General features: G+C 36.1%; 1 protein-coding gene across 1 annotated transcript in view; it reads right to left on the reverse strand.

The window, feature by feature from the left end:
* MLLT4 (myeloid/lymphoid or mixed-lineage leukemia (trithorax homolog, Drosophila); translocated to, 4) overlaps nucleotides 1-17,338 on the reverse strand; it is a 95,781-nt gene that overhangs the window by 62,319 nt on the left and 16,124 nt on the right. The window contains exons 8-12 of the mRNA XM_009329204.1: nucleotides 12,267-12,361; nucleotides 11,261-11,523; nucleotides 9,618-9,687; nucleotides 7,313-7,431; nucleotides 503-564 (exon numbers count right to left, since the gene is read on the reverse strand). Of these exons, the coding sequence (XP_009327479.1) occupies nucleotides 503-564; nucleotides 7,313-7,431; nucleotides 9,618-9,687; nucleotides 11,261-11,523; nucleotides 12,267-12,361 (609 nt within the window). The remainder of the gene's footprint in view (nucleotides 1-502; nucleotides 565-7,312; nucleotides 7,432-9,617; nucleotides 9,688-11,260; nucleotides 11,524-12,266; nucleotides 12,362-17,338) is intronic.

Below are 17,338 nucleotides of genomic sequence, written 5' to 3' on the forward strand. Positions count from 1 at the left end.
AGTTTCAAATATTTGAAGTCTGGACAATCTCAGGTATGATATTTTTCTACCAGATCTGAGACCTTAAAAACGTGGGGACCAAGATAAGAAAAGATTAAATTCTAAATGAAAATTTAAACCTAATCAGATTTTATATAAAATGGATTTTGACCAAGATGCAATCTGTTATCCAAGGCATGGAGAACTGTATAGAAGAGAATGAATCCAATGTACTGTTGAGGAGGTGGGATTAACAATTTTTCACAGTTAAATTTGAATATCTGAAGATAAAGAGTTGAAATGCAATTAGAATTAGAGATGCATGAACCTGCCTCAATACCTGAAGTGTCTGTTCATCCTCCCCAACAAAATAAATTATATTACTGGATTAGCTATCATCTGTTTAGTCATTATTCTTTTCAATGTTTACTTAAGTTATCCTTAAGTTTGCAAACTGACTGAAATATTACACTATAGAAAAACATGTCAAGAGGTTAGTTTTATAACTTCACAATTTACTCACAGCTTTCCCTGAATTCAATACTGGCAGGTAGTATCAGTTCTGGCCCATGGGTATCCTGAGGTCTAAAGAAAGATGACAAAAATTTAAACAAACAATGCATACGGGTGGTATTAATTCCACTGTAAAATGACAGATTTCTCCAAATACACTGGTTCCAAATGCTGACACAATATCCTTCCCCAAAATGACCCTTTTTTTACCTTTCCCCTAGAATCATTCAAGCTATATTTGCCTGCAAGACAACAGATCAAAATACAGACTTGTCTGTGATATTAATGAACATCCTCTTCGGCGCTGTGTGTCAGACTGATAGGATCAGTTTGCCACCTGCCATTGACAGGATTCAAATAACAAATTATTCATGGACACATGAAAGAAAGTGAATGAAGCTTTACCTGAAACATCATCTCCATTACAACAAATGTACTTTGCTATCTTTCATTAAAGATAGCAAAACTGATGAGAACATGGTCAGCTTATTTGTCCGTCCTTCTGGTAAGGAGAAAAAAGGAGGTAAAATCTAGCCCCTACCCTCACCTGGCTGTTGCTATGCTATGTTAAGAAACAGCAGTTATTCTATGAGCCCCAGGACTATGTCCTCACTTAAACTGACTGCAGCGCTCTTTCTTATCAGTACCTATCAGAGAATTCACAGAGGAGAAAAATTAACAGAAAATTGATTTTTCTGGTGTCTACAAAAGGTTAAGCACATTATATCATTCCTCCCTTAAGCAAAAGCATTAATTGAGCTGTTCTCTGTGGTTAGGCACCTATTTTTAGGAAATACATAAAAGCTTAACGTCTTCTGCATGCCATAGCCATTTTTAACCACACGTAACACAATAGGTAGCTTTCTACTTTCCTCAGCAACTTTGATAAAGAAAGGAGTGTAATATGATTATATAACCCTCATTCTCCTGAGAAATTTTAGTTATGCCACCAAGCAGAGATAGGACACTGAAGGCCTTTATTCAGCTATCTCCTGTAGCAAAAATCCACAAAATAACTTTGAAGGCTGATGTTAAAAGATCTAATATTAAATTTTAGCATATTCAATCAAAAAACTAAGGGTACCTTTGGGTTTTGGTGTTTTTTGGTTTTTTGTTTTTTTTTTTTTTTTTTTTAACACTTGCAAAAACTTAAACCAATAGAGAACTCAGTTATGTCATCTAAATAATGCTTTATTAGAAAAAGAGCTCACCAACATGAAGTTCTGGGAAGCTGAAAGTTAAGGAACAGCAGGCACAGCAGGGCAATATGTACACAAATTTCTGCCAGTTCAGTTACATTTCAAACATGACAGCACGCATTCTTTTTGAAGAGCATCCAGTTAGTGTATAAAATTGTAGCATTTCCTCTGTTTTTACTGCTAAAAATTTAAGATGAACTAATTTCTCGCTACCTCCACACTGTCAGAAGTGCATCGTCTTTACTGAGAACTTAATTACTTCCGTAGAAGAATAACGTAATACTCACACAACATTATCAAAATAGAACTATAGTGACAACTCCAGAGAAATTTTTAATCTGTCATTATGGTATGGTAATAATGTCATTATAGGAATGGTAGTAAGACAAAGAAACGTTTCAACAAATTGGCTGGTAAACCAGTGACAGATTTCAGCTGATGATTTATTTCCTTTTTTTTAGAACAAAAAGATGGTGATCCCTTTCAGCACAAAGGAAGGAACAGGATTCTCAGTCTTCCCTCCAATGTGAGGGAAAGCGGCATGAGAGATGAGAAGTGATATGGATTAGTGCAAGATTGCTTACAGAATTTTGGAAACTGGCTTTAAGAGAGAAATGAATATGAAGTAGGAAGAGGAAAGACTTCTTTAAAAAAATGTTAATTTAGTTTTACCTGTAAATTAGTTCTCTAGGAACAGATGCAGTAAGTCAATTATTTTAGCTACCTCAGCATGAGTTTCCTTCAACTAATGTACCATTTTCTGCCTTCCCTAAGCACACACAAAAGAAATACTCTCTAATTAAGTTTTGCAAATTGGAAATTTAAGTTAAAATAACTCTCTGTGCTTCTGATATGATAGCAGCTAGCCAACCTGCTTTGTTACAGGATAAATTTTAAGTATATATTGTCTTTGTGCTATTGCTTTTACAAAAGAATCCTCTCTGTGGTGATGAAAATCCTCTGAGCTAAACCAGTCTAAAAGTGTAGTTAGGGTATGTCTAGCAAGGCCATAAAATACTGATTAGGGGTTGCTTCCTCTGTAAGTATAGTGTCAGGTAATATTACACTTTAAAATTGCATTGAAAACAGTAATACCATTCTCCAGATATTTCTGTGTTCTCCTAGATTAATTGTCTATGCTAAACTGCATTTAAAAAAAAAAAAAATCCCCTGTCCTTGTGTGGTTGTTTTAGCCAGCATACTAGCTATGTATAAGTTTTATAAGGCATGTTAAAAATTACGAATCAGGTAAGTGTCTGCATTCCATTAACACCACTTACATATCACTATTCTCATTTCCAACCAAATACATTTTTAAGAACTCCTGAAGGGTATCCAAGACAAAAAATGATCTTTTTTCTTTTTTATTATATGCTTGCTCATACTAATTGAAGTCAGTTATCTAACGAGGATGTATGCCCAAAATCCTTAACTAAATAGTAATTATCTTTTATTTCACAGAATCACATTTCAATCAGAACAACCATACCCAGTAAGTAAATCGGATTTATGCTCTCAGATTTAATTTTTTTTTTTCCCTAGAGACTAGAGTTGAAAAAATAAGGCAGCCAAGTTCTAATCTTTGGTCTTCAACCCATTCAGTGAGTGACCGGAAGAAAGTCTTATTTGCCTTGTTATTCAATGCTGTTCATCACTGAACAGCAGTGATGAACACACACAAAAAGAACAGACAAGGACACTTAGTACAGAGGTGGACTAGTTGTAGAGTAACAAGAAACTGGAACTGCTCAGTGAAGATTTTTTGGGTCTTCAAACTAACATAGCAGTTACTTCACTCCACGGTTACTGTCCTTACAGTTTGCAAAATGAGACAGAGTATCCCAGAGGAAGCCTAACTAAAGATTCACAAAATACATCCACAAAGGGGAAGAATTCAGTTTACTTGAGCAACTCATTGCCTGGCATTCCCTAATCTGACAGCCTGACTTCACTAATTTGTTAATTTCAATCCAGTGAATATATCTGAGAAAAAGCATGTGATAGTTTAAGATATACAGAGAAATAAAATAGCAATGTCAACGCTGGTGATAAAAAAAGATCTCTGCAGTTGTAGCTATCACAAACCTAAGTATAATTTGGATGCCTCTCTCAAAACATTTTCTGCACACAGGTACCAAGGTGAAAAAACCCCCGGTGTATAGTAACAGTAAGACTGGTATGCGTATTGTCTTCAGAAGGAATTTTAAAAATTTAAAAAAGCAAAGATGCAGCTTACAGATGGCTCTGTATTTTTGAAATATATAACTATAGCACAAGATAATCCTCTTTATAACAAGTGCTCTTGCTGAAAGGCAGAAATACAGAAATTTAATAATCTTCATACACATACAAATGCACAGCTAGAACTCAAGAAATATTAACAGTAGAAGCCTCAAGAAATTGACAGGCTATAAAAAGTTCACAAAGAAGTTTTGTTGATCTTTTATGAGAGAGAAAAACTACAGTTAAAACACTAGCAATTTAACAAGATGGAGTTAAATCTTCAGCAACTTTAATAAAAATAGTTCTGAAAAAGACACTCAAGATGCCCAGGCACTCTAAAAAGAGAGTGCAGAGTAGAACCGAGTTGCGTTCTACTGTAACTTCACTGAAAACATTTGAAAGACGTCCCTGCTACAAAACACTAGAACATCAGGAATTCAGTTCAGGTGGAAGCACAGTTTTCTGCTTTTTTTTTTTCTTTTTTCTTTCTACCACTCACATCTCTGAACTCTGTTTTCTGTCTAGTGAATAATAAATCCACCTAAAGGTATTAGAAGCTTCATACTAGAAGCTTTACAACTTGAATCACTGCACTTTTTAACCCTGCAGCACATTTACCTTACCTTTCATCCATTTATCACAGCACTTCATCTAAATTTAAAAGCTGATTTATGTAGACAGCAACACAGTCTTGTATTTTTCTTAAGATTGGAAAAAAATTCTTTTCACAGAATCACAGAGTCGCCGAGGTGTGAAGGGACCTCTGGAGATCATCTGGTCCAACTTCCCTGCTCAAAACAGGGTCAACTAGAGCAAGTTGCTCACGACCTTGTCCAGTCAGGTTTTGAGTATCTTGGAGGATGGAGACTCCACACCCTCTCTGGGCAATCTGTTCCAGTGTTCAATCACTCACAGTAAAGAAGTTCCTCCTATCAGGTATTTACACACATTGATAAGATCTGCCCTGAGCCATCTCTTATCAAGGCTATGTTATTCCTACTCTAGGTACCCAGTAATTCTTTTCATAAATATGTTATTTTTATCAGAACTGACCAAGACATTGGACTCCAGAGAAAAAACAATCGCACAGAAGCCTAAGTTGAAAGGGACCTCTAGAGATCATGTGCTCCGACCTTCTGTTGAAAGCAGGGCTTTATCCAGGGTTATCCAGAGCCTTGTCAAGCAGAACCTTGAAAATTTCCAGCGAGGGAGATTCTACCAGTTCTCTGGGCAACATATTCCAGTGTTCACTTGGTCTCACAGTGAAGATTCCGCCCCCCCGCTCCCTATAGCCAGACAATTTTCCCCTGAAGCAACTTCTGCTCGTTGCCTCTTTACCTGTCAACCAGCATCCTTGTGATGACAGCACCTCCATCTTCTCTATAACTACTAGGTACTGGAAGATTGTGATTAGATCCACCCTGAGGCACCTTCTCTCTAGAATGAAAAAACCCAATCCCTTCAACCTTTCTTCATACGTCGGGTTCTTTAATCCTCTAATCATCTTGGTGGATATGTCTCTTCACAGGACTGTTTCCAGTTTTTCAATCTCTCTCTTGAACTGGGGACACCAGAACTGGACACAGTATTCCAGGTGTGGCCTAACAAGAGCCAAGTAAAGTGGGATAATCCCAGCCCTTGATCTGCTGGCTGTGTTCTTGCTGATGCAGCCCAGGATGTAGTTTGCCTTCACTGCTGCAAGGATACACTGCTGACTGAAGTTTAGCTTGCTGTACACCAGGACCCCAGGTTCTTTTCAACAGAGCTAGCTACAGTCCCAATGGTCAGACTTCAGCCTACATTGTTCTTGGCATTTTCTGTCTCATGTCCAAGACCTCACATTTACTTTTGTTAAACTTCATGCAATTCTTGTTGCATAGGTGTCTCTGAACAGTGTCTCTTCTTTGTGGCTTATTTGCTGTCCTCCAAGTTTGGTATTACCCACAAACTTGGTGACAATGCATTCAATCCTGTGCACCCAGATTGTTTATACAGTTATTGAGTAGTATCAGATCCAATATCGACCTTGAGAAACTCAACTCACGACCAGCTGCCAAGTTCAACTTTGAGCCATTAACCATCACCGTTTCAGCCTGACAGTTTGGCCAGTTTTCCACCCGTCTTGTGGTCCACTGATCCAGACCATATCTTATCAACAAGGATGTTCTGAGAGATTGTGACAATGCCTTGCTAGAATCAGGTAGATGATATGATGCCCAGAGCTCTCCCCTTATTAACTACACAAGTTGTTTCATCATGGAAGCCAGTCAGGTTGGCCAAGCATGATTTATCCATAGTAAATCCATGCTATCTTTTCTTAACCACTTCCTTGTCCTTTGTGTGCCTTGAAATAGCTTCTACAAGGACTTGTTCTACAATTTTCCCAGGGCCTGAATTAATGCTAACTGGTCCGTATTTTCTGGATCTTCCACCTTGTCTTTTCTGTAGATGGGTGTAGTATTTGCCCTTTTCCAGTCATTCGGTACCTCTGATCTCCACGACCTTTCAAAGATGAGACAGTAGTTTTGCAATGATGTCAGCTAACTCCCAGCATCTTTGGATGCATCCCATGAGGTCTTCTCTATTTATGATGGAAAATAGAGACAATTTTTGAAGCAATGCTAATATTAAAAGACATTGTCTAACAAGGAATTGAGTCCTTTTGGATGGGCACAAACTGAATTTGAACAAGGTATTATGAATACATGGAGACTGAGTAGCAAGAAAATGGCATACGATTTAAAGTCAGTGTTTTCCACTATGGCTTTGGAAACAAACTGAATATGCAGGGCATGGAAAGTGTCGTCCTGTACCTGAAAAAAGGGCCTATGAGCAAAATGGGATAGCATTTATCTACCTAATAACAGCCACTACATCATAAAAGCAAAAATCAAGAAGGAGGTGTTATATGTATTTATAAATTACATAACAAGACAAGCATTCAGAGGTAGCTAAATTCTTGCTCACAAGACTTGCCAACAACACTACCGCAGAAATAGAAATGATCTGGTTATTTCCCTCTCCAGAGTAAACCACATCATCTTGCCACTGACAATGAAAATTTCAAATAATTGTACTTTTGTTATTAAAAGCATTTCATACAACATGCCTAACCACAAATCAACAACGGTGTGACGTGACTATCAGCTTGGCTTTGCAAAAAGAGAACTACAAATAAAAGAATATTGAAGCAAAGGAATTTTTTTTTTTAAATATTCTTAAGTTTTTTGCTTTGGTTGTTAATCCTGGGTTTTATTTGGAGTGAGATCTCAAAGGAAATCTCATTTTCCATAGGGAAAATCAGGTAGTTTAAAATATTTTAACACACTGCTTGATCTATCAGAAAAATGTATCCAGTTTTTTCCATTATGAGAAGCAATGGATTACACATTTCCTACCTGCTTTCCTGTCTGCGGTAATCTTGCTGCTGTTCTACTCTAATCATCGGCTTCACCATTCCTCGTTCGGCTGTGCTGGATGCTGATGATGTCCTGTCACCATCAAGCCTGCTGGTGCTCTAATTCAAAACAGCAGGACAGGTTCTTAGCATGCAAACATTGGATTAGCCAGTATTTGTGCTTGGCACTATTAAAATGAAGTGTCAATTTGAGGCTTGAAAAGAGATGGCAAAGCAGAAGAGAAGAGTACAGCACAGGATCCAGCAACTCATCAGGTGTTTTCACCACAACGAAGCATCGAAGAGCACACTTGCAATTCAAAAGACGACAATGGCCAGCTAGGGGCAGCTATTCGTTAATGCACAGCAAGAACATATAATGAAAATCTCAAATGTCTTTATTTAAAAGTTGCATAGTTATCAATACAAAGTAAGAATGAATAGTTAGTGCAAACTTTAGCTAAGAGACAAAGTTAAACATATTAACAGATTTAAAACTGGCTATGCTCCCCTACCTGGCTTCTGCAATAGCTCCAAGTGCTTACATTATTGATCCATGCCATAATTTATCCTGTTCTGAAGGCAAGTCTGATCTGCTAGACAGTACGTAATTTTCCAAGACAAGAAGTGGCAATTCAAACTATGCAATTTTTTATGTACAATTTCGTTTGTTTTCTTTCAGTGTTACAAGCTCCTTAATAGGAAGCTTTTAATTTATGATTTCCAATTACATCAAACCCTATCAGGAAGGGGAAAAACATACTGCTTTAAGCAGCAAAATATGTAGCAATTATTTTTCAGTATAAACAGTCGAAAACAAAACATCAGTAAATTATGAAGTGTTTCCACATATCCTAAGAAATTTCTGGGACTAAATAATTTGCTTTGACACAAGAAAACCTATCAAAAAGCGCATCTCAAAACAAGAGTTTGAAGAAAATAGTGTTTTCAGTACTGACATGCCAATCCATGAATCACTTTTCACCACCAGGTCTCTGAGAACTTTAATGAAAGTTATTGTTAACCCTTTTCCAACTAGAAAAGCAAACTCATAAGAGCAACTGTTAGAAAACAAGTGATTCACCAGTGATTTAACAAGATGTCATGCACATTCTTAAACAGTACAACTCAAAAAAAGAAGAAAAGATTTCCCAAGCTTCCCTAGGTCCACTAAAAGTATTTTTCTAATGAGTCTGAAAAGAATGAGGTATGCTATACAATAATGTCAGAAACTCCAATTCTGAACAATCTTGAGGCATTTTAATAGTTTACAAAGATGGTTTTTTTTTCTTCCAAAACGGCACTAAATAAATTCCTATCAGAGGTAAAGAATGCATCCAAGATAAAAGAAAGCATTTTCACAAACAAAGCTACAAAGAAAGGAAAACACCTGAATCAGAAGTCTGTGGCAAGAAAAAAAAAAAAATTAAGACTATCAGAGTATTATTAATACCTACACTGCCACACCAATATCACTAAATTTCTTTACATGTATTTCAATTTGATAATAGTAGTAATAAAACACAAAAGGAAATGCATTTCTGGGAGGACTACTACATTTCATACTGCTGAAATAATTCATTCTCTCATTTCATCTGAGGCATGTGATCATAGCACCAAGAAAGGCATTAACCACTGTGTCATTTTACTCTATTTGTTTGCTCTTGGAAAATGCAACTCTGGCACAGAATTTATTAACAGAAAGGCAGTGCAGAAAGAAAGCAAGAAAAGATTTTCACCTCATAAAATGTTTATAACTATGACTGCAGAGACAGTTTGTTTAGTCAATGCGTGTACATGAGCTCTATTAAAGTCAAAAGTCACATCCATTAGATTTTAAAAGCCTAGTTAAATTAAAATTGAACATCCTTTCACATTTTCTATAAAACTTTTATTTACCCTATCGCAGATGACAATAGTCATATGCTACACACATGAGATAATGATGCATCATTTCTAAGATGAATCTCTACCTGCATGTACTCTGCCTTCAATAGGTCAGTTTGGGGAGAAACTATTCCAGACTTGAGGAATTTCCCTTTCTAAACAAAGTTACTATTCTTGGTATGGAATGCATGCCAAATGCTAATACAAACTTAAATAGAACCATTTTGCGGAAAAATAACAAATAGTGGTAGTAATAATAATAATGCTGCACATGATACCCAAGCCCACCCACAACAGGAAATGGCTGGGGAGAATGATGAACTGGCCGCGCTTTACTGAATACTACTGATGTTATAATTTTGACCTATCTTACACATGATTTTTTATTATTTATTGCTAATTTAGCCATAATATAATACCTTGCTTGCTGGTAATGCTGTTCCACTGTGAACATCTCCCTCTAGATCAAATGTAGTTTCCTGAACGGCTCTAAAGGGAAGATAACATTTCAAGTACTTTTAGAAATTATATTGTTAAGCATTTAACAAACAAGGAACAGAGCAGCTATAATCAGTAAATCAATATTCAAGAGGTATACCATAAGTCCAGTTAATATTAACTTTTTAAAACACTGTAATAATTCTTTACAGAAAAACACTACAAATATTTATACAGATCATTTCCTTTGGAAAAACAGATTCTTAGTTACATTTTTTACCCCAGTCAAGTGAGAAAATACAAATATACATAAACATAAATAATATAAATATAAAACCACATAAAAATATGTTCAAGGTACTGTATTCACTGTAGTAGACTTGATAAAATTTTTTGCTCAGCTCTTCAGTACTAAATGTACAAAAATCTTGATAATGTAAATCATTCATAAATCATAGTAATGCATTTTATTATCTGCTTATTCGAAAGATTTAAAAAAATATTTGATTGTTCAAGCAGCAATAACCCTTTGCCAGAGATTTTGCTGTCCAGATAAAGCTCTGCAGTAGTACCGTGCTTTGCGGTTGACTATGTAAACCTGCAAGAGCATTTGTTTATTGATCTGCAGGCTACATGCAGAATGAACTCAAGATTTAAGTAGAAATATTACATGACAGCTAAATGGCTGGAGGTCTTCCTGCAGACAGGTCCTACAACAAGCACACAGTGTACTTCCACATTAAAATAAAGTACAGAAAAAATAATGGTTAAAGTATACATCTCTATTAACTCAGCAGATTAGCCAGAAGAGCCTCTTTTCCTAGGTATCTCTCTCATTCGTCTCCAAGCCAATTTGTTTCTTTTCTAAACCACAGTATACTACAATAGTAGCCTCTTTTGGACCCAGAGAGGATGGAAGATATAATGTTATTTTTTTTCCATGCTATACAAGTCTGATTTTAAGATCGTTTCTCCTGAATATTTCTATAGTCACTAAACAGAATACCTGAGCCCCTAGAAGTCACTAAATCTATAACCAATATTTTTATTATGCACCTATCAAAAATATGAATATACAGAGAAACAACAGGACGGACTTCTGGACCGTTAGTCCTTGCAACACAGAAACTAGAAGATAAGTAATCACACTGTAAAAAGTGGTTGCTATATGGAGACATTTAGTTCCCTATCTTGACAGTTCCATTTCATGACTTCCCTACTTAATTTCCAAATCCTTCTAGTGGAATTTTAGAAGTTACTATCTGAGAAAAAGCAAAAACCAGGCTCTCTGAAAACATTCAGCGAATTCTTTACTCTTCCTGGAGGTTGGATGAACTTTGAAATACATTAAAATAAGGCATTCCACTGCTTTTAACACAGAAGTGAGCATCAGGAAAACTTGTCTGAATACTTCATAATGAAAAAGACACTTGCCAATCCTAAAAAAATCACAAGGTGGAGCTCAAGTATTAAAGTTATTATATATTTAACACTTAAAAGCAGCTACTCAGAACTCACTTAAAGTCATACTCTAGTCACAGGCCATTTATAAATGCTCTCATTCTCTATTTTTTTCCAAGGCTCCCCCCTTCACCTCAGTGGGAAGAAAATAAATTTTACTCACCCAGTTTTGTGTCTCGGACCTTTGACCATAAGACTTGCATCAATAGGTCTTTTAGGAATAATATGGTCCTGAGTGGGATCCACAAACTTAAACACGTGAGATGTCCCAAACTGAACCTTCATTCCACTTTGCAGCATAGTGGTTTCTGAAATACGCTGACCTTCCACGTAGGTTTCGGCATCAATGCTTCTTGGGGTTACAGTAACAACTCCATCCATATTAGTGAGGTCACAATGATGAGGCTGAATTCCTGGACCAAATAACTGGAAATAGAATTAATTAACATGGAATAAACTAAATTATACAGCAGCAGAAATTAAAATAAAAAGATTGAGCTGCAGCTCACCCTATTTACAGACTAGTAACTTAACTTTGCTTGCTTATGAATTTAATACAGAGGAGTGGTACTAAATCAGTTGAGTTTCACTTCAGTTTTCCTTGCAACAGAGATAATAAAACACACATTTAACTAAAATGTGCAGCAGAAATCCATTAATGAAAAGTTTTTCACTTTTTTGGTCATATGCTGTTCAGAACTGTTTTCTTCCACTTCCTGTTTTGATGCGAAATCTCACAATGCAAGTATTTACAAGTCAACTAACTGCAGTGACGTGGACCCAGGGTGCTATAAGAGACTCCCTGGCATGAACTTCATACAGCTATGGGGGTTTTTTTATATATTTAAGAAATCCTGCCTCACCCAAAGGGGTTGAGACTAGGAATTGAAAGCCATTAGGCAGTTATGATAACACTGATATGTACCATTTGATCCAGTGACAAAAAAGAATACCCTGTTTTAAATAATGAAAGCCTTACTTTCCTCTTAAAGCAAGAGAGAGGAAATAAAATAAATCAGAGTTATGACCATTAACATAAAATTGCAGAAATATTTTACCCTTCTAGCTTTGAAAGGTATTCACAGAATATTTTACTAGTTTCCGCAATTACACATAACTGACTAGAGAGCAGATCAGTTCTGTCATCTGAGTCTGCCTTTTTTCCATACCTGAATGGAATTGTCATCAAATTTTTCTGTTCCAACTTCAGTGACACTTAGTTGTAGACGATAGAGCTTTGGCTTATCTCTGGAGTCAGAACCATCTGTACAGCAAGTGACTAATATTAATTTGCAAGTTATTAAAGTTCAAATACACAATATCTCTACATTATTGCAATTTAGTTCAGAGTAGCAGTGTTCACCAAAAAAAATAACTGAGTGATATTCTTTCAAGATTTGTTGGGAACTTAGTTGTTCATTGTAGTGTAAAAACATTGAAAGTAGACAGAGCCCACTCAGAGTGGCTGTTTTCTACAAGTGCAAAGAACAAAGTAATCAAGAACTACTATTCTGAACATACTTAGAAAAACTTTCTCTATTTCCTTAGTAGTTTAAGGAATACAATTTTTGTTAATCACTTTTATATGGGTATACCAATATGGGTTTAAAAGATTCAGAAAATAAGATATCTGCAGATCTCTATAATAATAGTATTTATTGAACTTACTAAAAGTACAGATTATCAGCAATATCTACTATCAGGTGGCCAACATGCCAAACTGTTTCCTATCCATCAGATACTGAAATAGGGCAATATTAAAAAAGAATCTTACAAAGTGTTTACTTATGACAGCTTTAGTCTTGATATACAGGACTAGCGTTTGTGGCCTCATCTTTATGGTCCCATTGACCTATATTTTCATCTCACAGAAAATGAGGTCAAAGATAAAGTTCGTCTTCCTCCTCCCCCCAGAAGAACATGTTGTCCAAATAGAATAAAATTTCACAAGATACACTGGATGCAGCACAGGATTTAGCTGCTACCTTCACAGGCTAACACAGATGGGTTTTGGCATACATATAAATCCTCCCCACCTCCCAGAAAACACTACAACTTTAAATACTATCAGATACTAAAGTAATACTGCCACTTCTGATTTCTCTCCAATTTCTCCTCCAAAGAGGAGATGCAAAAAAGGAAGGCTGCAAGACAAAGAATGTCTTACCTGTGGACATGAACAATGATTTCAAGTCATCCCCAAAAAGCATTAGAGATATTATTAAAGCCACGGCACATACAGCGATACTGTCTTCAGTAGGATACTAGTCATCTTCAAATTTTAAATGAAAGTCAATATAAGCAGAACCTCCATAAGTCTAATTGTAAACTCCCAGCATTACTACCAAGATCTGTTTATCAAAATCAGAATGCAAGCCATTTAACCATACAATTTCACTTAGTCTATGAAGTCCTCTATCAATCCTTCAATGAACAGTATTTAAAGGAACTAAAAGTCAACAGCACAGAGGAAACTTAACAGTTAACAACCATACACTGACTAAAAGCAGAAGATACAAAGAAAGAAAGGCAACAGTACAAAAGAAGAGAAAACACTAAGTGAACGGAGGGGGGAAGAAGCTGGGTTAACAATGAAGAACGATACCAACAGTTTTACATGATTTTGACATGGGAAAAAGTATAATGGGTGCTCCTAGTAGTAAGCTTCTCCTGGGGATGTTGTGATGTTATTGGGACATAAAGACATCAGAGAGACAGATGACTGTCCATAGACTAGTACTATAAATACCAAAGTTAAGTGCTGATACTATAGTAATATCCAGTTATTGAACATACTTAGAATCAGTATCGTAATGGTAGTATGTCATCCATCACAAAAGAAGTATTAAACATAAGGGCACCCAGTCCTCTGAACCTTTTTCAGGCATAGGGATAAGCCTATTATTAAGTCCCAATGTATGAATCTATAGAGACATACATCTAATATCACTGTACAATAGAAAAGGTAATGCTAATACAGTATCTTCAGCAATTTAAATTGCGTGCAGTTTTTAATACTCAACAATGCTAATCAGAACTTATATGGTTGCATCTTCAATGTCAGCAAATGCGGACAATGTAATATGCTACTGAATACATTTGGCTGCTTACCCCCAATTCTCTGAATCATTCTGTCTCCCCACAACTCACACACCAAAACCTAGAGTAGCTCCTTCATTTATTTATTTATGAATCCAAAAGTCAAACATTTTCTCCTCCTACCCACATCCCATTTTGGTAAAACTGGCACCCAAAAGATACAAGATTCAGTTTGGAGGCAAGAACCCTTATTCAACATGCAGAAATACTGGAATTTTAAAAGTAAGTGGCATAGAAGTCAGGGCTAGTTATCTAGGGCTTTTGTTCTTAATTTCTTATGGCACTTTCTTCTAAGCCCTTTATATACAGATTACAGAATAGGCTTTACAATCTAGTGATTTCACCCCTATACTAAATATACTTCCCCCCGCCCCATACCTTTTCATTTCTGACATCTTAAAAAGAAAAAAAAAAAAACAACCAAACCCACCAACTTTAAAATATTCCTACATATTTCTGAAATATTCTGTAAAATACATGATAAAAAATTACGTTTTTCAAGAGTTTATTTAAGGTAACTTCTGGATCTCATTCCTGAGTTCAGCAGTTGTGAATAATCAATCAATACCAAGTTCCTGCTAATAAATGTTTACCTCACACCACCATATATCCTCAATATAGATGCATGTCATGTAAAATGTGCTTTCATGTAAGAAGTATATTTTAGTATCACAATGTTTCTGCTGAGGCAAATTAAGACTGTTTTGTTTCTCTGGGGTGTCCAATGTAACAAGAAGAAACTTACTTTAAAAGCACAGCACTAGATACAAACATTTTTCTTCTCAGGAAAATGAGAAAAATTCAAGGAGTTACTAAAAGTTATTTGGAGCACACATGTAATCATCCATCAGTAAAAGCCAATTTCCACAGTAAAAGGTATCTTAATCTTGAAGAGAATTACTACAAATTCTAAAAAGGATGAAAGGCCTTTTTGTTCTAGGGAAGAGATGCAGGAGGGAAGGAAGGTTGCACTATACTACAGTGTAGTCTTGTATTTCCTGTTTTTCAACAGCTAGAAGCTTGCCTAAATGTTGTTTGGAATGCATTCCTCAAGCTCACTGCAGCGGGATACAGATTCTGCCATACCTATGGCAAAGTCCCTGCTCCCCAAACCGTGACAGTCCAAGAAGGCTGTTCTTAGCCGCTAAGGACCAAACTTTAAAGACTTCTGATGGTTCAGAAAGGCAATACATACGATCCAAAAAAGGGCGGGGAGGGATGGCAATGGAATATATCTGGGGTTTTTATCTGACACAACAATAATTTTATTTTAATTCAGAAATTTGAAAGGACAACGATCTCAGAAAGGTAGGCATTAATAATACAGAAAAAACAGCAAGAGGCATAAGGAAAATGTATGAATTCTATACAAACTTGCTCATTTTATACGCGTGCATAAGTAAACACATGGCATGGAAGAAAGATGTATTCTATTTATGGCACCCATGACTGAATAACATTAGCAGAGCTAAATGTGTTCAGAAAACATCTAGTTTTGGGGTTTTTTTTTTTTAAGCTTAGAAAATTGAATTGGAATGTGCCTCCCTGATGTGCCTCCAAGCCATAAGCTGAAGAAGCAAGAACTATGATTCCAGAGACCAAGTTAGACACTATTGCATACATTAAATTTAATTATCTACCTGACAAAGCTTTTCCCAGTGACATCATGTAAGGGTTCAAATAAACTTGGTACAATTTGCCCTTGAAATCAAAGTTTCACAAATTATTTTCCCCCATGACAGAGTACACATACAAAGATACATATACATCTGTGTATACTGCGTATCACAAATTGAAAACTTGTATTTCAAGAGGTAACCCTCAATCAGAAAGCAGACCTTACCACCGAAGACCAGGCAGGAAACAAGTGATTTAGAAAAAAGGGTTTTCAGAAACACTAAAGCATGTGAGCGTACAGTAAAAACCTCTATAAAACACACAGTGTAGAGTAAAAAGATGCATAGTATATTACTATTCACCTATAGTCGCTAGTGAAATTGTTTATGTAAAACCTGTGAAAACTGTGGCTTTCTATCACTTTCCGTGCTAAGGATGCAATCAATACAAATAGATTTAATGACTGGGTTTATGCAGTTAGGAGTCAACATTCACACTTAAAATAGCAGTATTATAAAAAAAACTGTGAACAGAAGTGTACAGTCACTGTAAGCACATCAACTCAGTGATTCATAATACAAATGCACATTTTTGATTGACAGAAAAAGACAAGACAGGCCTCCCTTCATGGATATATATTTTAAATGCACTACTTCACTAAAAGGTGAACCCTACGCCACTTTGGAGATAATTTCAATTGATTTAGCTAACCCAGTGCTTGAAACAATGCTGGGAAGTAGTATCGACTTAAAACCAGACTAAACCAAATGATGAAGATCAGATCATAGAAAACAAGTAAGCCCAAAGTTGAACAAAAACATCCACACAAGAGACTGTACCTATTGACTTAAAAATTAGTTAAATCCACATTTGAAAAGCAGCAGATTTCCTGCACGAGTTCCTGAGTGCTAAGAGTTTAGACAGTAAGAAGTCTAAGAGATTGGTTGGGCAGATTTGAAATATCACGTCGAATTCAGGAGGTAATTCTGCTATTAAATTTGAAACAAGATGTGCACTTCCAGCAGAAAGAGACAATAGTAAATATTTTTGGTAAAGGAAGAGTCAGTTAGTCTGTTGACAGACAACAAAGCTCCTTCAAACTAACGTTTGAAAGCATTACCACATACCATACTGCAGTTCTGTTCTGAGAAAGAAGGCTGGCCGGGGAAACTGCCCTGGCCAAGGATTTCAAGCTTCTCCAACCTCCTCGAATTCTTCTGTCCAAGCTGTTACACCTGCACATTCTCAGCATCTCCCCTTGCTGTCAATTCTACAGCTCAGTTGCTTTTTTGTGATGAGGCAGGGAGAAAAGCCTTAAAGTTTTGCCTTTTCTTTTTTTTTGTAAATGCTTTGTAATTTTTATTTCAGGCTTGCAGGATAAATCTCAGAGGCTCACATCCTAACAAAATGGCTTTTTGTCATTTTTCTTGGCCTTTAAATATTATGATTGAACAACTGACATTAATAACATCCCTGAACTCAGCAGCAGCCATATACACAGATAACAGACAGTATCAGCTATTCA

This window comes from Pygoscelis adeliae, unplaced genomic scaffold (genome assembly GCF_000699105.1).
Source record: "Pygoscelis adeliae isolate BGI_AS28 unplaced genomic scaffold, ASM69910v1 Scaffold77, whole genome shotgun sequence".
NCBI classification, from domain to species: domain Eukaryota; kingdom Metazoa; phylum Chordata; class Aves; order Sphenisciformes; family Spheniscidae; genus Pygoscelis; species Pygoscelis adeliae.